Raw genomic sequence first — 24312 nt, forward strand, 5'->3', positions numbered from 1 at the left:
AATAATTCTTGTTACTTAGGTCTCAAAACCCCCATTATTTCAGATGCTCCAGCTTATTTAATCATTGTTAACTAGTTAGATCTAGGGCATGAATATTTAATTTTTTGAATATGCTTTTCTTTTTGAATATGCTTTTCTTTTTGAGTATAGATAAAAAGTGTACATACATGTAAATGATTTCTGTTGTGAACCTTTAATAGTGAAAATTGTCCCCCACATGGTGGACTTACAAGTAAGCACAATGTGAGAAAGGAATAGAGAGAAATATCTGAGCTTCCTATTTGATATCAGCTCTTCATCATCCTTCATCATCTAATACCAGTATTTCACTGACTGTCGTGTTAAAAAGCTTTGTGTATGGGACAAGTAATTGTAGTAGATGCAAAATTACAAATGGCAGTATATAAAAGCAAAATGCAATCAATAAGTTAATATTGGGAAACACCTTTTTTAGAGAATTCCTAATCCTTAAAATAACTGTTGGTTTATAGCTGAATTTGCATATTTTTGCTAACATAAGACAAATTTATAAATATATTTAGATGGATACAATATTTGATACTGGAAACAATGAAAATGCTCTTGCTGTGTTGTGAGGCACACTTTTTTAAAAGGTATGATGCAAAGGAAGGTATGCAAAGACGAGTATGTTCATTGGCTTTAATAACTTGGATGCAAGGTGCAACTCTGTTTCTTGTACCGAGTAGGTAGTAATATGCCACAGAGCGCAGGTAGATTTTCAGTTTTTCAATGTGAAACAGGCTTTGTACAGCATTCCTGTTGTTACCAGAATGATGCAGAAAATTTACAGTCTTAGTTAAGATTTGAAAGGTTTTGTCCATTGAATCAAGTATGGAGAGTGTATTTGGAATCTTAACAAATGTGATTGTTATAAATCACTGTTTTTTTGGTAGAGAGGATTAGGTGATACCGAGCCAGTGAAAAGAGCATTTCGCTAGCTGCTTTCACTATAAAAGGTGTTCTCAGCATCTTTATATAATTTACCTGGTTCACCTAATTCTGATACCGCTTGTACCAATGAAGATCAGAGAACTGTATTGAAATGATACAAATTAGGTTGGTGAAAAGTAGCGGATCCCTTAGTATTTCATTCCTCCAGGACATTTTTATCTCCTTTTATTTGGTGTGCTGGTCCATAACATTCAGTGTGTGTATCAGTCTGCTGAATGTTAAATGATGCAAGCAAAGGAAAGAATGTAGATTCTTATTCTTTTTCAAGTTAGATTATGTAAAATACCCAGGAGAGACTTAGGTTTCTAAGACTGGTCGAGTATTCAGGATTTTCTTATTCCTGTTTGTTATAAATAGGCATCCTAGCACAAATTTAGAGCTAAACTTCAATAATCCAGACAGTCTAAATATTTTATTGATTACATTTTATACACTGAAGTAGAACACAGTGTGAGTTATTGTGATTTATTTTTTTTAATACACTTGTATCAATACATGACACTAACCATTTTAAATTGCAGTCAAATTATCTACTGCTATGAGTCCATTCATGTGAAACTACCTGTAAATAATATGTTTTCTTTTGATACCAGTGGCTTTTCTATTAGCTAATATGACGCTAAAATTTCCTTTATGATACTGGTACGTTAATGTGTAATTATGCAGCCCATGTTTAACAGCGTTTAAGAGGTCTTCTCTGCTTTTAAGAATTGGCTGGGTTGGCAACTCTACCCATGAACAGAAGGCAACTGGTACGATGTTCATAGATCAGAAACAAAAAGGGACGGTCGACAATAAAGCGAATCTGGGTAGAAAGAGGCATGAATCCGACATTGGTTATTGCTCCCGCCTCTGTACCTTCCTCATTCACAGTTATTGTGCCTTGGTGATTGAACTGTTTAAACAAACAAAAAGAAAACGAACAAAAAATAAATTGAGGATCTCATAAGTATGCTCAAATGATGTGCTCACAGCCTTCTCCCCCTCCATGTCCCGCACCTGGCTCCCTTGTGACACACTTGCTGGTAACTCCTATGCGGCAGCAATCCTTTGGTTTTGGTTTGTGAATAAGCCTGTTCCTGACTGACCACAAGACTTTCAGTGCCTTTGGCATCTGATTAAACATGTTGCTCATTATATGAATGGACAGGGACATGCAGAGAAACTCCTCCTATGTCCTCCAGGGAAGGTCAGGAAAAAACTATTTTAGCTTACTGTGAATTATTTTCACTGTGTTGCCATGTTTTCAGATGACACAGTTTAATCAGGAAGGAAAGGAAAAGAAGAGAGGAGTAAATACCCTGTCAATGGTCACTTTCTCATCCGATATACCAGAGTAGTCGCCTTTTTCATTGAACAGTTCTTCTATTCCCATGGATCTCAGATAACCAATCAAGTTATAACTCTTCTCCAGCTTAAATTTAGGCAGAAACACTTCTCTTGTTCTAGTAAAAATAAAAACAAAAAAGAAAAATCATTGGGGAGATACATATTTGCATGACTCCTTTGCTTTATGTATATGTTGTGGTTTGGTTTTTTTGCTGTCTTCAGCAAGTAGGACACAGAAATATACAGGACTGTTTACTGTACTTTTACTTTCAGAACTTGGACATCATTACTTTTAAGCTGTTTTAAAAATTAATTCCCTTCCCAAAACTGTTAGTTTGTCAATTTAGTATTTCACTAATGATGATTTACATTATTTATGTGGATAAGATATATGGCTTTGAGCAGTTCAGTACATGGTTGGATGCTTGTAATAAATGTTGAACTGTCAGATTTTCTGGAGTTCTAGATTGGAGATTTGTCACTTATTGTATACAATAGAAATAGGTTGACTTTCTGAATAGTACATCAAATCAGCTCTTTTTGTCTTTTTATCAAGTCTGAAGACACATACCAGCTGGTCTGTCATCTTGCACATGACAGACTGTATAATTTTTTTCTCTCCCATAATTGTGATGTCCATTGTTGATTACTGAATGTGTGCCTTTACACAACAGATATGTTGAAATGCGTAGTGCTGAAATGAACATAGGCTGCTTTCCATATGATCGAGATTATTCTGCACAAATAACCTGTTACTATCATACTCCTGGTTTTCATCCGTATTGTAAACTTTATCAGTAAGAACTTTTTCTTTGTATCTACAACTTTAAATACTTAATATAAAGAATTTTGGACTCTGTTAGTCTTTTCCACGTCAGTCATCCTTGATTTCTTGATGGCATTTAAATTCTGAGAGATCACTGGTCTTGATTTTTAATTCAATAAATCCATCTTTTGGGGGGGGGGTGTTTAATGTTTTTAATCAAAATATCATATATTATCTTCTGTGCTTTTTACTTACCCGTGTCAATCTCATCAAGAAAATACATTAAGACTTTAAGAAGATGTACTTTTCAGCAGATACCTGTTTGTCATGCTTTTCTGCCATTTTTCCACCACTTGAGGTGTTATCTGCTTTTCTAGGGCTTTCATGCCAGAGAGTTTGTGTGGAAGTACGATCAGCATACTGATGTTCCCCACAAATGGGAGCTGGATCACACCGCAGTCTAGCTCGGGGTCTGCAGCAGCGAGGAAGTTCCCTTTAGTCTGCATCATAGGAACCTTTATTGTTTGCTTCTCATTCAGTCGGAAACTTCTCTTCATAGTCATTTCCACTGGAAACTTATTCTCCCAGGTTCCTGTTAATAGAGTGCAGAAGACAGATAAACAAAGAAACCCAAGGTCCTTGTTTAATGAAATACTCCCAGAATAACAGTTTACATTAAGCTTTATTTCATGTGAATTGGGAATTACTCTAGGAGGTTGTTAATTTCAGTGAAGCCTGAATAAGAAGACAAGTTTTAAAGCGACTTTAAAATTCCTGGCTTTCTAACTTAATGTTTGTCTGATTTGAGTGTTCTGAATTACAAAAGCAGGTAAACACAAACTGGAGATCTGAAAGAGGTTGGTGTGTACTGTTTTTTTCTACAAGCAACCTAGAAATTACAAAATTTAAACAGATGCAGAATACTTGACAGGGTTTGCACCTAGCAGAACAACTAACACAGATATATTTTCTGAGACATCTGATACTTGAAACCAGTACTGAAGCAATCTGTTTCAAGTATGTTATTGGTACATCAAGCTCAGTAATGTAATGGCTGTTTTAATTTTGCAGAAAGTTTTAAGAGATGTGATGCTGAAGGCATTACCTTGACTTATTCCATTTGAGCAGATTAACTTTCAGTCTTAACGCATCCTGAAGAGTGTGAGTGTTGACTGTGTAATTCTATGACCCATTTTGATGTGATTTCAGCACATCTGTGAGAGCCTGTCATCTGACAGGTTTATGCCCAAAGTTCAACATATTTTGCAGCCCAGAAAGCTTTGCCATCAGGGTTTGACTCTCTCTATGTGAAGATTCTTTGAATCGCCCAAATATTTACTGACTGTGTAAAAGGGGGTGCTTTTTTAAAGCAATGTTCCTGTTAATCTCTTTTCAGAACCGTGGCTCTGGAAAAAACATTATTTCTTTCTTAATGGGCAGACAAAGCTAGAATTTTATAGTGGAAATAGGGTTACTGGTATTTCCTGTTAAAACTCTGGATTTTAGGTTACCATTGGCAAGCAAGTACATGGGCAGTGTGCCTGTGACTGTGTGGAGAGACTACAAATTTAACCTTAATCGGTAACCTGTTTTTGAAAGGTTGCAAGTGATTCTGAGATCTTTAATCTGACTTTGCCAAATTGATTGTGAACTAACAAAAACCCCCTTCAGTCCAGCTTCCATTCTAATAGTTTCTTCATATGTCAGGCTGATGGGGAGCAGTTTGAGAAGTGATCAGACTGTGGTTAATATTCTGAAGGGAACGCGATATAAAATGGACTATGCTATTCCCAAACAAATTGTCTCACTTCTCAGGAGAACCCAACATCTGGCTGTTCTTCAGGGAGCAGTATTCACAGGCGTAGGACTCTGCCTAGCTAATGATGTAAAGCTGCTACGGGCCAGGGGAGCTTCAGCAGCACTGTCCTCACCTGAGGAATGGGAGACATTTCTCAGTTCTTCCTAGTAAAAGAGAGGAGCTGAGGAACTTTTTTCTTGGATTCAGTTTTGCAAATGTGTTTGTCTTGGGGTCAAATACTGTCCTCCAGCAGGAGGCATGCGGTCTTCTGGGGTTGGCTGAAACCAGTTGGCACTTTATGACTTTTGTGGCTTCCTGTTTTGAATCTTCCACCAAGATGTCTTTTAGATCCATCTATGGTGGCAGATGTTGTCTCCACTGATTGACTTCTCTTGCATTCATGACTGGAATCTCAGAAAAGTAATTTTGGACCTGTCAAAAGCTGCTGTGATCTACCATGGTTAAAATAACTAACTCCTACTTGACAGGAAGCTCATAAATGATTGTTCAGACCTCTGGAGAATGGAGGGTGGAGGTCAGTTGGAGGTAGACTGGACACCTATACAAGATAAAACTTGCTTCTTACCAGCATGAATAGTTTCCAATAGTTTCTTGATGGTATTTAATATAAAAGGAGCTTGAGACTTCATGGTGTTTGGCATGTATCCTATTACTCGGTATCACTTGTACTGAGCATCTCTGCGTATCTGAGAATACTCACAGGTTTCTTAGCTCTGAGGGCTTAACAGAGCTTGTCTACAATGGTACAGACAGTGTAAATATTGTAAATGGAAAAATTTGGACAAAAATTAGCATGTCTAGAAGGACTAGTGGGGACACTAGGAAACCCAGGAGAGAACTTGGTTTTAAAAAGTTCAGTTCCACTTGCAACAGAATTAGGACGAGACTGTCACTGCAAGACTAAAGAATGGGAGACCTCAATATAGAATTGATCTTTTTGGTTTTGCGGGTTAGAAGTTGCAGCCTTCAGCAGATGGCACCAAGGCAATTTGGACTAATGGGATTCCCTGGGTGGAAGAAAAAGCTGAAAGTCTTTTTGATCTTGATGACTCAAGAGTTCCAATCCTAAAGCTATATAATTTTTGGTGGTATTTTTGCGATATCGCAAGTCTTTAATAATTTCAGAGTAAAACAAAAAGATATCTTAAATTTGACCAAATTGTGAAAAAAATTACATATCCATTTCCCTTTGCATGGACTAATGGACAGTAAAGCCATGTATTTAATATGATATGATCATCAGAGATGTACTTAGGTATACAAATAATTCCCTTATGGATGGTACTTCAGAATAGGGGATTATTTGGATCTTATGCTTCAGCTCTTTTAAAGAGACAAGTGGCATTATTCAAGGAAGTAACGCCTTGCAAGTGAGTGGGAAAAGGTACGTTTCATAAATTTATAGGAATAGTGTTCCTGTAATCAAATGCTGAGAAGGCAGGTGTCAGAGAGCCCTTGAGCATTTGTTTCCTGGAAGCAGGGACATAATTGGGAAAAAGAAGTTACTTTAAAAGTTATGGAAAGGGGCATGTTGTACTTCCAAACATTGTTATCCTTTTGTGCTAATCTGTCTTTCCTTACCAGTGTTTTAAGTCACCTTCATCTGATTTTCATCTTAAACAGTCAGTAACAGATTTCCTTTCTTTTTCCTCAGTTCCTCTTTCATTGGCACCTCCCACCTCTTGCTCATTTAATACCATTTTAAAAGTTTGTTGGAACATTAACAAACTTTAAACCTGAGGCACATAGCTAATGTTGAAAATCTCACCACAGACTCTTAGTTTAAATGTAAAGAAATTGAAAACAAGGATTTATAATAAGAATATACTGTACAGTCTTTACTTCAAGCCTCTTTAACCGTTCAGCCTCTATCGATACATGTAGGAGCCCTTACCAGCAGACAGTTCATGCTGAATTTAGTGAAATATTCCAAGTAGTGAATGCATTTGTTTTTAGTTGTAGAAGAATACTGTTTTGGTTATTCCCTTCAGTCCCCTCTCTAGGCTTGTTGATAAGGATCGTGCTCTGATCATATAAAAGAATACTTTAAGCTGAAATTCTTTGTAGTCATTCCTATGAATCTTGAATGCTTCAGAAATGTTAAGTGTTTTAACTGAAATCAACCTGTACCATTTCAATGAAGCCAACAACATGAAGCAGGACTGAATGTAACTAATGACTTGCACATGAATTAATACCTTGTGATCTGAGTCTCCTGCAAAGCTTATGCTTTCTGAGGCTATTCTGCATTCATATGTTGTTTTTTAGTCTCACTTTTAGGCTATAAAGTTTTGGTTGTAATAAGCATTTGCTGTATTTGTACAATACCCACTAACTTCAGAGCATGACTGGGACATCAGTGTGCTACAGAATCATGCAGAAATGGACTGATAATGGAGATTCTTCTTAATGAGGAAGTCGACAGGCTTTTTTGAAGCGTGGACTAGATTTAAGTTCAATCTGGGATTTCTAATGAAGTATTCAGTGAATTGCAAACTGAGAAAATCCATTGCTAAAATTGAAATAACAGTCTTACCTTTAAAGTAAAGACAGTTAAGAATCATCATCAGTGTCGTGGGGTTTACATTCACAAGAGCTTCCTTTATTAATCCTTTGGTCAGCTTCAAGATGCGTTCATTGGTTTTAGTTATGAAGTTTGGATCCGAAAAATCAGCTGGTTGCGCATCGGCAAAGTAGTATGTTTTCATGTTGTTTCTGAAATCATTAAGAATAGAAAAGTCCTTCTGAATATAAAGATCATTGACAGACCTCAGCGTATAACCAAAATTGCGCCTGAAGAGCCGATGAGTCAGTTTGCGGAAGAGATTATGAACAGTCATGAGCTCATATTTGGTGCTGGCATTAATGAAGTCTTGAAAGCCAAGAACAGATAATACTTCCTATTTGACCCTTCAGACCCAGAGAAATCATAGCCATTGCAGTGGAAATACCAACAGGAGCCATGAGAATATTATCTGAAGAGTTGGCCTTGTCTGCCATGCTGCGGTAAAGGTTGAAGCCAAAGTCTGCATTGAGGATATTGAGGCGCTGGATTCTGGTTTTGCCTTGGAATAGTTCAAGAATATTTCCTTGCTGAATTTCAGAAACCATGTATGGGCCAGCATCAATAATGTCACTGTAGTCATCTTCACCCAGTATCTTGTCGAGATCTAGATAGTCCTCTTCCTCCTCCTCTTCAGGAATCAAGTCATTAGTGATAGTGTTTTCTCTGTGGAACTCGGGTGGTAGGTTTGGCATATCATAGGTCCCATTTTCATGTGGCTGTGCATCTTTAAGGCTTTCAAAATGCTCAGTGAAGTCCTTGACTCCACAAAATGTGGAGGGTATGATGAGAGCAAGGGCAAACAAATGAAATAGGAACTTCATTCTGACAGGTCAAAACCTGGAAGACAACATAACACAGTTGATAGAGCAGAGGGTAATTGAATTTTAGTTATTTGTTCCCTGATTTTTAGGTCTGTGCTGAATTCTATCACAGCAGAGGGTCTATAGTTACCTTATTCGACAGCGTTTTTTTAGCAGAATAGAGCTTAATTAGATGGATAAATCTGTTTTACTGGTAATCGGTTTTGCTTACATAATGCCTCCAGCCAAAGAATTGGTTGACCTCCTCCCATAGAAGTAGTCATTACTGGCATACTTCAGCAGTAACAAACTCATTACCTAAAATATGTGGGACTGTATTTACAAACCTGTGACACTTAAAATGTGTACTCACTGTGTCACTAGTGTATGCTAAAAATGTGATGCGAAGATAAGTTTGAAGATTTGAGCTTGGTAGGAGGAGGGACTCGGCATCCACTACAGGAGCATACCAGAAGGCTGAGGTGTACTGAAGAATGTGAAAACCAGACATCCTGTAGCTACAACAAAAATGGGAGTTTTATGGGATAATTTTTGGAAGAGCAAGGCTGAAATTTGATGGCATAAAGGAAGTCTAGGGATGTAGCAACAAACCTGGAGAAAGATGTGTATTTATACTAAATACCATTAGTGGGACTGCACTGTGGGAAATGTTAGGCATAAACATATATCCTGGTTTGCTCATGGTCTTACTCCTGTGCGTTACTTGATGTCTGTGCACACTTTCTGCAGCTGTATACTCACCTGCAGCTTTCATGAAGGATTGGCTTGATTCTGCTATTTGTTTAGTTATATATTGGTTTAGTTTACTTTTGTGTAGTACTGCACAACATGTAGTGCTCTCCGTTTTCTTCATGATGTGAAGTCTAAGTTCCTATTCAGAACTGCATTTCTCTGTACTTAGTGTTATCCCAATGCTAGATTTCTAACCTCAACTGTTTTGTTTGAGAATATATTTAAGTAGAACTTGCGTTTTTCTGAAGGGAAACTTAGTCTCTTCTTCATTTACTGAGTATTGGACTGTTGCATTTGTAAAATTATCTTTAAAATCAAGAGCTATCTTAGATATGTATTGTTTGAAAAGAATCCGTCAGTCTGACTCAGCTGTAAAACACTGTACCAAGACAGGGGTCTGAGAGACTTTTCACCATGATACTGGATTGCAATAATTACAGTGATCTTAAAAGGATATGAAAAAGTGTAATTCCTTCCTCTGACAGTCAAAGACCAAAATGTAAGGGTTCAATAAGTCTATATCAACAAACTGTGAAATAAGTGTCTGAATGACAGGGTCTTGGTTTTTGTTCAGGCTTCTTTAGAAAGTCGTTTGATGACTTTATAAAGTCAATTTCTATTGATAGTACTTTTTTGAGTAAAAAGGCAATCTAGGACAAAACACTGAATACAGTTAAAAGAAAAATCTCACTAAGGTGTTGATTAAAATGTTTTTTAAATTAGCAAATAGTCCAAAGAGCTGTTCTGTAAAAGTGAAATATATATGTATACATACCTGTACATCAGTGAATAAAACCAGTGCTTGAAGGAAAATATTTTCAAACTTGTTGTAGCAGGACTGAAGTAACTGAGCTAACAGTTTAATTTTTGAAACTCTCTCCCCAAACTAATTTGCGTGAAATTCTAAAACCATTTAAGGTGATTATCCCACTTAAAAAAAATATATTGTTTTGCAACAATGAAGGATCCATAGAAAGTGCTTTTTAAATAGTTTTACATTGTGACTGAATGATTTGAGTCAGTCTTTTTCTTATTGTTTCTTCATAAATTCATGGCTTCTTTTCCCCGCCCCGAAAAGTCAGGCCCTTAGGGCTGAGATACTCTGTCCAGTAACCATTGATAAATGTTTTCGGCTTTTGGCATAGAAGAATTTACTGTCCGTAGTCTCAACTTTATGTTCTCATCTTCACCAAAGTTCAGTTATTGCTTAGCTGCACTTACACAGGCAAAACATTCCCCCTCTCTGCAATATATATGTCTTTGGTCAGATCTACCTAATATAACAGAAGATGTAAATGGAGCTTACCTTTAAGCCCTGTACGGAAAGGATGTGTTGAATAGCTCAAGTAAGGGGAATGGCAGGGCAGGGTTTAAATCTGAACTTTGACGCTAGTTTTTTGTGTATCTCCCAAAGTAAACATTCTCTAAACCAAACACTGCTAAACTTACTTCGTCAGCCAAAATCCCTCCCTTGCCTAGTGATCTCTGCTGAATTGTGTGTTGTTTGTTGAACTACTTTTATGGCTTTGCAGGTACTTGTTCATTTTTGAGGAAGATCTTTGAGCAAAAATTGGCACGTATGTAAAGTTTCAAAGTCAAGCACGCACGTAAACTTGACTGTTAATGACTAGTAAAAGCCATGTCGCTGCTATTTTGTGCTGAAATGGAGGGAGTATCTTGATGCAAATATGGCTGAAGCCTCTGGTTGTGATGGTCAGGGTTCTTCAGTCAGTGTTATATTGGTGCAAACGTTTGTGTTGCACAAGCAACTTTCTACCATAGTGCCATTCACTAGCTTAAACTCAGATTAATTTTACTATAGTAGAGGGATTTTTTTGTGTTTTTCTCTTTTAAATGAACAATCTGCCTCGTGATTTACAAATGTTGTAAGTTGGCTTTATATAAGGTTTCACTGAAATACTGCTCGCTTTCATACCTCAAGGGTACAGTTACAGAAAACTTCTTCAAGACAGGTTAAAATCTAACATTTTCTTAATAAAGTTTACGGTAATAATATGCAGTCGTATTGAATAAAGCTTGCAGTTTAATGGGCCGTTTCTTTCAATTTTTAAACGCTGCCTGTGCTTCTAACACTTTTTAGGATAACACACTATGATCTTTGTTATATAAATTTATCTAAAATTGCGTATCATGTTGGCTGGGAGAGTAAACTGTGCTCCTTCAGTGGTAGCAGCTGTTTGTGCAAAAAGTATCAGAGAATTTTAATAAATGTGTTGAAAATAACGCTCTTTTACTTGCTTGTTTAGACAGTAAATTCTCCAGAACTGATGTCATTGTGTGCGTGGGTGCAAACAATGAGAGATCCCCAATTGGTGCCTCAATGTATTTCCACAGAGCTAATAAACAATAGCAACCAGAAGTGTGTTTCACTAGTATTTATTTAGTTTTGAGTTCCTTTGTACTGAAGCAAAGCTGCATGGCATTGTCTTCAACACAGTTTAAAGGACCATGTGGTCTCTTCCTCTCTGCAGTTGATAGTATACTAATATTATGTATTCTCTTCAGAGGTTACTGTATCAGCATGGTATTATTCCGGTGTAAAACAAAGAAAAGTCTTTCTTCAGACATCTCAAAAGTTACCTTTTCAGATACTCTAACAAGATCTAATTTTCTTCAATATATCAATAGCAACATACGACTAGTTTTCATAGGTGACAAAGAATATTACCTTCATAAATCGTAGTGAAGAAGGTACATGAATTGATTCCTTAGTGTGGAATTAAGTTATTGTAACTCCCACCATTTTCTGATGTTAATTTTTATTTCTTGGATAGCTCACTAGACGCTTGCCACCCATCAAGGAGGCCAAGCCCAGGTTGCAAAAGCTGTTCCGGGACTTCTGGTTGTATTCAGTGCTGATGGGATTTGCTGTGGAAGGATCAGGTAGTGTAAATTCTAAGACAACAACATTGCTGCTCACATTTAAATTCTTGATGAATATAAGTGTGACTGTATGCAAACCTTGCACAGTAGACTGAAGAAGAGTTACAGGCATAAAGACACTACAAAGCAAACAGCTTACATGCCAGTTCTCTGGTAGGATTTCTTACATCTTTGCTGTTTTGCTGTGAGATTCAGCATAGTACAGCTTGTACTTTCCCCCCCCTCCCCCGCCCCAAGTTAATAGCCTTAGTTAAGTATGAATTTTGATAGCTAAGTTCCTAAAATGGAAGATCAAACATGTGGGGTACAATGGTAGTCAAGTAGAAACTTCTTATCCAGTGAGAAACTTCACTTGGAATTACCTGAACATGTTTATTATGTTTGGAATGTGGATCACTTGTGTTGAGTGTTTGTGCTTAAGTGCATGAAAAATTGGCCCTAGGAAGTAGTGCAGAACTTGCTAATGCTGGTTAACTTTGTCAATCTTAATACTGTTTTTTTTACCCCCACCCCACCTTCCTCTTTATACTTGTGTTCCAGGTCTTTGGCCAGAAGAATGGTATGAAGGTGTATGTGAAATTGCCACCAAGTCTCCATTGCTCACATTTCCCAGCAAAGAACCACTTCGATCTGTTCTTCAGTACAATTCTGCCATGAAGAATGATACTGTGACTTCTGTAAGAATTAATTTCTTCTACTATCTCCTTCCATAATGTCTGTCAGTATTAAATGATATGGTAACCATGATATATTGCAATAGCACAATACCCCTTCAACCTGCCTCCTGTTAGTGAAAAAGCTTTTTTACAGTACTCTTAAGACAGCAGTGTACGTAAATGGCTTGGGTTTAGTTTTATTGAGTGTTAATACAAGTGTTTAGGGTGGTAGCTATGCTATTTTGATTAGGTGTAGAAACCAAGTCTTTGTGGAGATGGAGGCTTTTTAGTAACTTTTCATCCTTTTTGTATCAGACAGACAAAACTTGCACTGTTTAAAAAAAAGAAAACAAAACTTTGGAAGGAAACCACACATTCAGTCTTTCAAAGAAATGTTAAGTGAGCTTTTTCCCTTTTTATCCTCTGGCTTGGTACTGGTGTACTGCTCTCTCCCTAGTGGTTGCAGGATAGATCTTACCTGAGGACTATTTGTGGTAGCAGTGTAAAGTGGATTGAAGAGTTGCAGCTTATGAAATGTCTTTGTCTGGCTCCCAAATAATAGAGAAATCTGTGTTGTGCCTAGATACTTAGTTCTGTGACATCAAAGAATGGCACAGCAGACCCATGAAGTTTCAGAAGCTGGAGAGTGTTGATGTTGATCAAACTTACATGCATTTTGTGTAAGAATTGTATTTCTTCATTGGTAAAACTGCATGGAAACTAGCAGTTATTTCAGCAGGGAGCTTGACTCCAATATTCTGTTTAATTCTGTATTTAAGCAATCGTGACTTGCTGAGTCACAGCAGGTTGGTCTTAGTCTGCAGACAGAAGCATCCTGGCATATTTTTTGTGAACGTTAAAAAGTAAGCAGAGTAAGAGCTGAAAGCAAATGTTGTCAGAACACAAACTAACATAGTACTCCCACTTCAGATAACTTCATGTATTCATCTCTAGGCTGAATTAAATGAATTGCGGAGTACCATAATAAATCTCTTGGATCCTCCTCCAGAAGTGTCAGCGTTGATCAATAAGTTGGACTTTGCCATGTCTACCTATCTCCTTTCTGTTTACCGACTAGAGTATATGAGGTATATATATATATACACTTTTTTCACTGATGAATTTTTTTTTTAAAAAAAAAGATATTAAAAACTCTGTATGTTCAAGTCAGAATCGCCAGACACCAAGATAAATGAGAAGCAGTATTTTGAGTCACATTAGCTCTATTGAAGATTCTGAGACTGGGAATTCACCTGTGCAAAAATGCCTTTTGGGCAGATTAAAATAATGGAATAATATAGTAGAGCCTGAAAAATGAGATCTCCTCTGTAGAGGAACTAATAGAAGGACCAAAGGGTTCTTCAAAGGAGCCTCTTGCAAGTGTAGAGTATCCTTTGCACAAAGTCTTCTCCTTGCACTTCTGAAGGGCAGTGTAGACACTTGCCTGTTCTGTGAGATTAGTGTAATGTAGGAGGTGAGAAATTTTTTTTGTAGTGTACTTTTTTTTTCCCTTGCAGTAGTGTGTGTTAGGTTATACTAATCAAAAATACTGAATAAACAGACTGTTGGGTTTTTTTTTCTTTGAAAGTGTATTTATTACTGCAATTCAAAGAACTGTATAGCTTAAAGCTGAACTGGAGGACTAGCAGTGAGGAAAGTAGGAAGAAACTTCTCCATCACGTTTTTACTTTGACAGTAACTGCCAACAGGGACGACCATTACCAAGAACATCTTGGCTATATTTTAGAAACTTTTTTTTAATAAATGATATTTCCATCATATGCAAGTTCACCAAATGCAAAGCCTATAGAAATGCCAAAGATTGTACTGTATTTATATATTTGTGGTGATTGTATAAGTGCATCATCATCAGGTTTCCCCCTCCTGACATGTAAAAGTTATTCTCTCAGTGACAAACCAGTGTTTTATGATCTGAGCCCTGTTAGTTCAATGTAGAACCAAGTAGCAATATCACACTTATTAGAGACTTAAAATTATGATGAAATGAGCAATGACTGTATGTGTGTGGTGTGTACTGTGGCGTTAAAGTACATAGATTTGTGGTGAAGATGTTTAAAAGAAAAGGAAAAAAAAAACCTAAACCAAAAAACCGAAACAACCCAACCGACAAAACTCTCCTTTTCCTAGGGTGTTGCGTTCAACTGACCAAGATCGGTTCCAAGTCATGTTTTGCTATTTTGAGGATAAAGCAATTCAAAAGGACAAATCTGGTAAGATTACCTGTCTAGGTTATCTTGCAACTTGAGATACTAGGAAATTCTCTCCAGTCATGCAAAACGAAAACAAATCAAGCAACTATATAACAAAAATGAATCATGTTCGCTAGATTGTGGTTGCTTTGTTCTTGCCAAGTACACTGGTTTTGTTTTGAAACAGCTTGGTTCAATGTTGACTGAGTAAACATAAACACTTTTTAACTGTTAAGCATGGTTTATAAAGCAGATATAATTCTGATAATCAAACCTGTCACTTCTCTCAATTCCTCAGGCATGATGCAGTGTGTGATAGCTGTTGCTGATAAGGTGTTTGAAGCTTTCCTGACAATGATGGCTGACAAAGTAGGTTACATGGAAACTAAAATTTTGAATTTGTATAAATGTTCTCATTTCAGTTTATGAAAGTGTGCTTGTCTTTTTCATTAAGAGCTTCATACTTCTCTTTGGCATGCTTTTTAGCCTAAAACAAAGGAGAATGAAGAAGAGCTGGAGAGACATGCTCAGTTCTTGCTGGTGAATTTTAACCACATTCACAAGAGGATCAGGAGAGTTGCAGACAAGTACTTATCTGGTCTGGTAGACAAGTAAGTAGAGATTTAATTTGCCTGTTCTCTTTTCACATTGACTGCTTAGTGATTACTTACGCAGTTGATGATGACGGTCAGGTGGATTTCTTGGCTGGTGTTTCTGCTGAAACATCTCCTTGAAGAATAACATTCAATAGCGTTTTTAGCCTGGGCTCTGAAACCCCTGCTTAAAATGTCTGTATTGGCTTAGTATTCCAATGGATGAAGCAAAGCAAATTGCCCATGAGGAAATGCAATCTCAAGTCCTATGAAATAGCTCTACTTAGCTTGTTCTTAGAGAGCTTTTGACTCTGTATTGAGCTAGGCTTTTGTGAGCCATGGCAAGGTTTGTCTCTTGTGTTAAGTATGAATTTTCCTAGTGATATATATAGCTAGCTCTTTGAGCAGTCCTGTTTCTTAATTTTTTTCCTCAGCTCTCCATGGTTATTGTGTTTCTGAATCCTGTCTTGCTCTAGATTTCCTCACTTGCTGTGGAGTGGAACTGTGCTGAAGACTATGCTAGATATTCTGCAGACACTGTCACTGTCCCTTAGTGCAGTAAGTTCCTTTTTCTTTCATAGAACTGAATTTTTTTGCTTTTTTTTTCAGTTATTTGATACTTATTTGAGTTCTTAATTTGGTTTTGCTTTGATCACTAAGACTGATAAAATCTTAATTTTAAATTCTGTGAAGTAAGAAGTGCATTTGCAACACTATTTCATACGTGGTTAAACTAGTGCTAGAAAATTGTTGTCAAATGTGGTTCAGGAATTCAAACTTAGAAAATTTAGGAGTACCAAATCTGGGTTGTAATTGTTGAACTGTCTCATTTGAAATAAAAATTTGATGGTGTTTTTCTGGTTTGTGTTTTTTTATGAATTATGGTTGTCAGATTATATTCTTTCCAGTCTGTATATGTGTAGCCATATTCCTTGAATTTGTTACATATTAATATTTTTGAAGATGGAAATGTTTTATCGAGTTTTATTTTTGTACTAAATGTTGAGGAGAAGGCTTTGGATTTTTAAAATTGTTTATACTAAAAACCAAACTGGAATACAAACAGTTTCTTTTAGAGCTGTTCAAATTGACTTTGAGAGTGAATATTAGCTAAAAGGTTTGGTAAATCAGGCTTTTACTTTGGGGAGAGTGCTACTGTAGTGTTCAAGTTAAGTGATGATGAATTTTATCTCACTGAGAGTTGATAATTGTTTTTGTTTAGGACATTCACAAGGACCAACCATACTATGACATTCCTGATGCTCCATATAGAATAACTGTCCCTGACACACATGAAGCCAGAGAGGTAAGTGGTCATCCTTGATTTATCAAAGGAAAAATAATGCCTGTTTTTTTTGGTGGGGGTTTTTGGGAGTTTGTTTGGTTTTGTTTTGGTTTGGTTTTTAATGTCTTGGAGATAAATTAGTGAGCTACTCTGGTCCTTTTTTTTAAATACTTCCCTAGGTAAGTTTTTTTTCTGATAGAATATGACAGTGTGGAAGGTGTCCCTGTCCATGGCAGGGGTGTTAGAACTAGATGATCTTTAAGGTCCCTTCCAATCAAACCATTCTATGATTCTATGTTCACTTGGTATTTACATTTTTCTGACTCTTATTACTGTACTTGAAGTGTGACAGTTCTTTGCTTATCAAGGGTACATTTAATTGTTACAGAAAAATTTAACTGTATCGTGTTGCTGAAACCTGTCTTAATCCCTATGTTACTTATTACACCATTAAAACCAGTGCCTCTTGTTAAATGTCCTGTATTTTACTGATTGTGTTGATGCTTTCTAATTCTAGAGTATAGTGAAGGATTTTGCTGCACGCTGTGGGATGATTCTGCAAGAAGCAATGAAGTGGGCTCCCTCTGTTACAAAATCTCATCTACAGGTAATGAGCTAGCTTCTGTGAAAATTTGATTTTTGCAGATCTTCAAAACTAGAATTAAATTATGTGGCGTTTTTTATTTTTCAGGCTATCCAAGGAAAGTTTTAAGTGTTCTATTGCTCTAAGATTTCCTTTATAGCATTGGCAGAGGATAATTAGAATTTTTGATTTGATGTGACTTTTGATGTAGTGCAAACCTAAGTATCTTGAAAATAACAGGTTTGTAAACGGTTGATCATCCTGGATTTACGTCAGAAGTCAGAATTTGGTATAATAGAATGATCTGCCTAGCAAAGTTTGTTTAATGCTGGCACATTAGCTGAAAATATCAACTGGACTGAAAGGTATGATTAGGATGTAAAACTTATTTCCCTCTTGGGAGGATGTTTTTTTTTTCTGTCTTTATGTTTTTATGTTTGGTTTTGGGTTTTTTTTTTTAAATACAGAGAAACACTGCTAATATGAGACCCCTGTAAACTACAGACTTTAATTAGAGCATGGGTGTAGTAAACACTCACATGTTGCAGAGCTCAGTAGAAAGCAGTCAAGACCACAAGCAAAGATTACAAAAGACTGTTTATAATGTATTGATAAAATAAATAAAATACCTTTTATGTAAATAAAAGGTCTCACTATAGTAAAATGAAGGTCTCTCTTAATCCTTGGTTGGTGAGTAGTTGAAGAAACTGCGTAGTCCAGGTTAGACTAGTATTCCGTCTAGAGGTGCCTAACTTAGTGCTGATAACAGAATTTCTGGGGAGGCCCAAGATCTTTGACACTGCTAATCTACCTGAAGTTTATATTTCCTTCCCTAAAGAAAGAACCTCGAGGGATCCTATCCTTGTGTGAAAGGATAACTAATTATATTCCCTTCTTCCATGGACTCCAAAGCCCGCCCTTTCCTAAGGTTCTTTTTGTCAAAAGTGATTCTTTTTAAAGAAGACCTCAGCCTTCAAGTATCTATCTTGATAACTTTATCCTTTTACAAAATGGAACGAGTCTTACTCTTTAGGTATTTAGGAGGACGTTCAGAGTTTCTTATTGCCAAGGGAACAATGCCTGAAAGGGATGAGTAGAGACAGTGTATTTGTTGTCAGGTATTTGTGTAATTAGGTTTCTGGTAGTTTGTGATGATGCAACACTTCCTTATGAGCTGCCTTGTTTTGAAAAACACAGTAGTTTTCCAACAAACACTTTTCTTTTTTTGTTTTTATTTTTGTCAGGAGTACCTAAACAAACATCAGAACTGGGTATCGGGTTTGTCCCAGCACACAGGACTGGCTATGGCTACGGAAAGCGTTTTACACTTTGCAGGCTACAACAGACAGAACACCACTCTGGGCGTGAGTATTGGCCACAGTTCTTGTTTGTTCATTTGTGTACCTGTATAGCTATCATGATAATTTTATAGCATTCAGTATGACCACATAATACAGATTTCCTAAATCGCCTTTGTCATAGCACTTGAACGTTACTTAGAAAGATACCTTATTTCTTTCCATCTCAAATCAAGGTATCTGCCAATCATGTTGTTCTGTAAAATATTGAAATGTAAGATGGTAACAAGCAAGAAAATAAAACTGTATCTAATGCTGTTTAAGAACTTTACTATAGATGATATTTAATGATTTGAAAGTAGTATCTTTGTGTAAGGCTGAAATGAGCAGGTTTCTAGACTAGTAATGTAGGTGAGTGTTGGGTGACACCCATTTGCTCGGATTTTACATAGGTTCACTGAAAACATGCTTTTGCGTTGAACGTTTCATGTGGTTATTCACAGTTTTTTACACTTTGTTTTTTCTCATTTGTGTTTGTAATTTCTGATCTCCTGGAGAAACATCCAGTAGAATCTGTTGTATCATCAGCCAGCTTTTCTAGCAGCAGCTCTGAAACTGCTTCCACACCCAGCCTTAGCAGGATTTCCTTTTGTTTCCCTGTTACAGTCGTCCTTCTGGACAGCACTAGTCACTAAATGTAAATAGGATGCAGAACTCACAGGACTCAGGAAGGCAGTTATGTAGTTCCCTAAAGGGGCAAGGTGAAAAATCTTGACAGAATAAAGACTATACTGGAAGAAACTAGAAACTTCGCAACTAGAAAGGAAATAAGAAAAACAAATTTCTCATTTTCTTAATATGATACAAGTATTTGTTTTTATTAGGGCCTTCCTGCATGTCAACCAAATGACAAAAGCTCTTTCAGAAAGCTTTCGGATTGCTAGCAGTTTGTTTTGCTTTATTACCATGGACTGGACGTTGCTAATGCAAAGATGATAGTATGCAAATTTTATATCCAAGACGTAATAAGAATAGTTCTCAAAAGTTTATCCATTGCTGAGCCAAGCTAGTCATTAGCAGTGCTGAATCAAAGCACTGCAGGAGTGTTGAATTTTTGGTGGTTTTGCTGGCCTTGTGTTTTAGTATTAAATCCTCAATATAAAAAAATCATTTTACAGTATAAAGAATCATTCTTTTTTTGTTTGTTTTTGAGGAGAAACCTCTGAGTTACAAATTCCTGAGTGCTTCTGCAAAGGGAAACAGAAAAGGATTATTAGTGCACTTTTTAAAGACAGGAACAAAATATTCTCTCTTCTGCGTTACTGTCAGTTCAGCAAGCTGTTGCATGGAGAGGGCAGAACCAAGATCACATCTCCTCTTCTGTCTTCTTCCTTACCTGTTCATGAAAAGAGAGCAGCAGTCCCAGAGATTCTACCCTTTATATGCTTTGGTTTTGGTCTTTCAAAAAGTGTGTCCAAATATGTATATATTTCAAAAGGTATCCATAGAATAAATGCACAGTCCTGGTACTGTTGTACCTAATAGTCCTGATACTATTCTGATTATAAGCATAAGGAAAACTAAATTTAAAACATATGTGAAGGTATAAAAATGAAAAAAGACAAATAGTTGGATATGAACAGTATAAACACCTATATGTGGTCTGGTCATAGGCAACCCAGCTAACTGAAAGACCAACCTGTGTGAAGAAGGACTACTCCAACTTCATGGCTTCTCTTAACTTGCGCAACCGCTATGCAGGAGAGGTAAGTACAGGATTTCTCATGAGTTTGGTGTATCCACACTCTGCCATGGCTTTTCAGGCAATGGTGTACCTTCCAACATAAACTATTGTTTGGTTCTATGTTATTTTAATACAGACTCTAAAGTTAAATTCCTTCAAGATAAAGGGTATAATTTTCATAGGTTATTTAAACAGATCATTTTACTGTTGGTCTTGCAGAAAGTTCTTAGATTGCAGATAAAGCTAAAGATTTAGCGAAGTAGTAACAAAAGATGTCTCTGTGCAGTTCTTTAATCAGCACATGACCGTTACCAAACTATATTCCTAAAAATACTGTTCTCTGTTGAAAAACCCATTATATTTTACAGGTTTCTGGAATGATTCAGTTCTCAAATGCTACGGGACGAACATCTGACCTGAATAAACTGATGGTCAAAGAGCTGAATGATGCTCTTGAATCAGGCCACACTGAATTCTACACACAGGCCATGTTTAAGTTGACTGCACTGCTAATCAGCAGCAAAGGTAATGAAAAACAAATGGAGTTCTACTTTCTGGCTGTAAATGCCAAGAGTAGTAAACTACAAAAACTATCCATATACAAACCCAGTACACATCAACTTGAAGCAAAACTGTGTTTTGAGTTTTTTTAATTAGGCTTATATTGGGGAAAAGCCTGGTTAAACTAGAAGCTATTTATTAGGAATTGATTATTACTTACTGTGCACACCAATTTCATGCTGATGTGAAAAACAGTTATTTTTTCTGTTGGAGAAATCTGACTGAATGTTTGTTTTCAGACTGTGATCCCCAGCTCCTTCATCATCTCTGTTGGGGACCCCTGCGAATGTTCAATGAGCATGGCATGGAAACAGCCATTGCTTGCTGGGAGTGGCTGCTTGCTGCCAAGAATGGAATAGAAGTGCCGGTAGGACGCTGTTTAACAACTCTTTCTCTGCCCCTGCAAGGGGGGAAGTGAGAAAATTCTGAGAGATTCACAGCTATTGTGAATCTGTGTCAAGTAAGGATGTTAAGTGTATTGTTAATTGCTTTAGCCTGCCAGGAAATCTCTGTTCATGTATTGCTGCAAGTCTGAGTACCCTCATGAAGTGGACTGTGGGAAATGGATCTTTCTCAGCAGCAGGAACGATACAGCAAAGGAAATCTGTTAGGATCTCGGCTGTACAATTTACTTTGCTGATGAGATGCCTGAGCTGCTCAAAATCAGGTTCTGAACTACCACAATTTATAGAATGGTGTTTTAAAACAAATAGAAATCAGTGTCCCTGCTTATTGGTGAGAGTGTCTGGTATCTGGCGTTGCACCCTTGCATAAAAAATCGGCTTGCAAGTTTCCTAATCCTGTAACAGGCTAGACCAGCTGTATTTTGGGAGGTGGGGATGAATCTAATACTAATAAAGCAACTCAGCATGGTGTAGTGACAGCCCACACAAAGCTGAGAACGCTGCCTTTGGTAATTGCTCCAGTTAGAGAGCACTGAGTGTTTCAGTTGCTGGAGATAATCATCAATCTAAATTTACTTACGTCAGTTTACACGCACATTTCAGTGTTTTAACTTCTTAAGCATCAGTTTCATTTTTTCTCTTAGGCTTCTGGGAAATTTCTTTGTATCTTGTTGAGGAGATCAGATAAGCATGCTTGGTTGCTGGGCCTCCTTTCTGCCAGAGGATACTGCTCCCTAGAGCAGTATCGAGAAAAATGAATTATGTGCCATCTTTGCTGTGCACTTCATCAGCTGTGTGTGCCCGTGGGCCATACTGTGTCCTGCAGTACATGAGAATCTGGCGTACGCTTGTCTCTGCTGTCCTGGTGTTGGAGGCAGTAACCTTTAGTAGAGCGGGAGGGTGGACAGCACCAGCTGATCTCACAGTTCAGTCTCCTCGACAAAATACAGCACTTGTCTGCTGTTGCCTTTAGTCTTTATACTACTGGCTGAACTTCTGGGGGAGTCTTTCTTCCCTTCATTATTTAGGATTTGAAAGAAACGTTTTATTTCAGGTGGGATGTATAGACCTGTTTCTGCCTCTCCATTAACATTGCAGTGAATTTTAATTGATGTATTAGATTCTTATGTGCACCACAGAGAAAGATTGCGCTTTCTGTGTAAGAAGATGCTCTTGAAACATGAAATACTGCTGTCTTCCTTTTTGCAGTTCATGCGGGAAATGGCAGGAGCGTGGCAAATGACAGTGGAGCAGAAAGTCGGCCTGTTTTCTGCTGAGCAGAAAGAAGCAGATCCATTAGCAGCCTCAGAAGAGAGCCAGCCAAGGCCTTGTCCGCCAGAGGTGACCCCACATTACATCTGGATAGAGGTGTGTAGTTCTTCTGGAATGTCCCACCTATGGCAGTGTTGCAGTGACGCTGTGATTAAGCTACTCTGCACTACTTGTTCTCATGATCTGGGAAAGGATTGGAGTCATGCCTCAAAGCCAGGAGACACACTCTTTTTAGACGCGCATAATAATTGTAGGGGAGAAAGGTATTTGAAACAGAAAAGACTGGGGGGTTTTTGAGATGCAAAAAGGTCAAAGGAGGCATGGCATGTCTGTCTGTCTCTCTCTCAGTTTTTGGTGCAGAGATTTGAAATAGCCAAGTACTGCAGTTCTGACCAAATAGAGATCTTCTCCAGCCTGCTCCAGAGGTCTCTTTCATTGAACATTGGAGGGGCAAAAGGCAGTTTGAATCGGCATGTGGCAGCAATTGGACCCCGATTTAAGTGAGTAGTTTGTTTTTGTTTTTTTTTTTTCTTGGTGGAAGAAATAAGGTTATAGGGAGATGGGAGAAAAGAACTAAACACTAAATATATAACTTGTCCTTGGCTTCAAGTGGTGAAAATTCCTTTAAAAGCCTGCAATGATGTAGAGTCTAAACTCTGTTTTCAAAGCAGAAGTAGCTAACTTTAGCTTGAAAGTCATTTTTTTGGTGCTTCAGAAAACTTCATGGGCTAATTTCATATGGTGAATTGCCCACATCATGGATCTAGTCAATGTATCAATCAGAGAGAATTTTGCTCCATCAATTGTTTTCACTATTTGTGACTTGAAGGCTTTCACTTTCTATGGTTCAGTAGTCACAGCTTCAGGAACAGACTGATAATAATGTGAACAGTTTGCCAAGAGCTCTGAAACAGACGCTTTTCAATGAATTGAATGGAGTTACAGCTGTAGCTGTGGTTTGTATGGTGTTACATTGGTCACTGTTTTGGGAATGCCTAAATTTTCATTCTCTGTTTTGCTTATTAGGTTGCTGACTCTGGGATTGTCTTTGTTGCATGCTGATGTGGTTCCAAATGCAACTATTCGAAATGTTTTGAGAGAAAAGATTTATTCAACTGCCTTTGATTATTTCAGGTACTTCTTTATCTGTAACTACTCACTGAAAGTGTGTGTGTTATTTCCTGAACTTTCCATGATACTTCAAAGCAGCAGCTTTCTCTTCTAGTGATTTAACTTCTTCCTTTCTTTTTTTTCCCATTTTAACAGAAACTTTTCTTTTCCTAGGGCTTTTGTGTAGTTCATAAACAATCTCAAAGAGGCTTTAGATATCAGTTCCAGTTTTTATGTATGATCATAAAGTAGTATCTTTAGGAATGTTTCTGTTCTTTCCTCTTTTTCCTTATTTTGGAGTTTATTCAGTGGTCAAAACTGTACCTAGATTTGTAAGATTTAAAGAACTGCTGTTACAGAGTGTGAAATATAGTTTCACTGTTTTGAAAATACACCCACAATGAATCTGATGATTTCAACATCGATGTGGGCACAACAGAAAATAATATAATTGATAGGAATGTCTGAATGTGAGGAGGTCAGTCATAATATTAAATTTCAAATGAATCCAGAATGCTGACAGACTGCGGCCTTAATTTTAAGTTATAAAAGGAAGTTTGTACTCTTCAGTCAGACATAATAAAGCCATGAGGATAAAATGTTGCGATGTGTAGCACATACATACAATACATTCAACTTCACTTTATTTGTGTAATTTCTTCCAGTTGCCCCTCAAAGTTCCCTACA

The 24312-nt window shown here is 37.2% G+C and overlaps 2 protein-coding genes across 2 annotated transcripts in view; one reads left to right on the forward strand and one right to left on the reverse strand.

Moving 5' to 3' along the window:
* The window catches only part of PI4KA (phosphatidylinositol 4-kinase, catalytic, alpha), a 63274-nt gene that overhangs the window by 20666 nt on the left and 18296 nt on the right, over positions 1 to 24312 (forward strand). The window contains exons 19-35 of the mRNA XM_009704757.1: positions 11801 to 11909; positions 12450 to 12586; positions 13520 to 13653; positions 14714 to 14796; positions 15074 to 15144; positions 15262 to 15386; positions 15845 to 15926; positions 16591 to 16674; positions 17171 to 17260; positions 18481 to 18600; positions 20208 to 20300; positions 20647 to 20803; positions 21079 to 21206; positions 22453 to 22611; positions 22864 to 23015; positions 23542 to 23649; positions 24291 to 24312. The exon at positions 24291 to 24312 is cut by the window's right edge and continues 127 nt beyond it. Of these exons, the coding sequence (XP_009703059.1) occupies positions 11801 to 11909; positions 12450 to 12586; positions 13520 to 13653; positions 14714 to 14796; positions 15074 to 15144; positions 15262 to 15386; positions 15845 to 15926; positions 16591 to 16674; positions 17171 to 17260; positions 18481 to 18600; positions 20208 to 20300; positions 20647 to 20803; positions 21079 to 21206; positions 22453 to 22611; positions 22864 to 23015; positions 23542 to 23649; positions 24291 to 24312 (1854 nt within the window). The remainder of the gene's footprint in view (positions 1 to 11800; positions 11910 to 12449; positions 12587 to 13519; positions 13654 to 14713; positions 14797 to 15073; positions 15145 to 15261; positions 15387 to 15844; positions 15927 to 16590; positions 16675 to 17170; positions 17261 to 18480; positions 18601 to 20207; positions 20301 to 20646; positions 20804 to 21078; positions 21207 to 22452; positions 22612 to 22863; positions 23016 to 23541; positions 23650 to 24290) is intronic.
* On the reverse strand, positions 1366 to 10357 carry SERPIND1 (serpin peptidase inhibitor, clade D (heparin cofactor), member 1). Its single transcript, XM_009704756.1, is given in 6 exon segments — positions 1366 to 1867; positions 2273 to 2417; positions 3386 to 3659; positions 7423 to 7787; positions 7789 to 8289; positions 10312 to 10357. Coding segments are annotated over 5 exon segments (1461 nt in total). The 5' UTR covers positions 8274 to 8289; positions 10312 to 10357; the 3' UTR covers positions 1366 to 1675.

Source organism: Cariama cristata, unplaced genomic scaffold (genome assembly GCF_000690535.1).
Source record: "Cariama cristata isolate BGI_N322 unplaced genomic scaffold, ASM69053v1 scaffold8377, whole genome shotgun sequence".
Taxonomy (NCBI): Eukaryota; Metazoa; Chordata; class Aves; order Cariamiformes; family Cariamidae; genus Cariama; species Cariama cristata.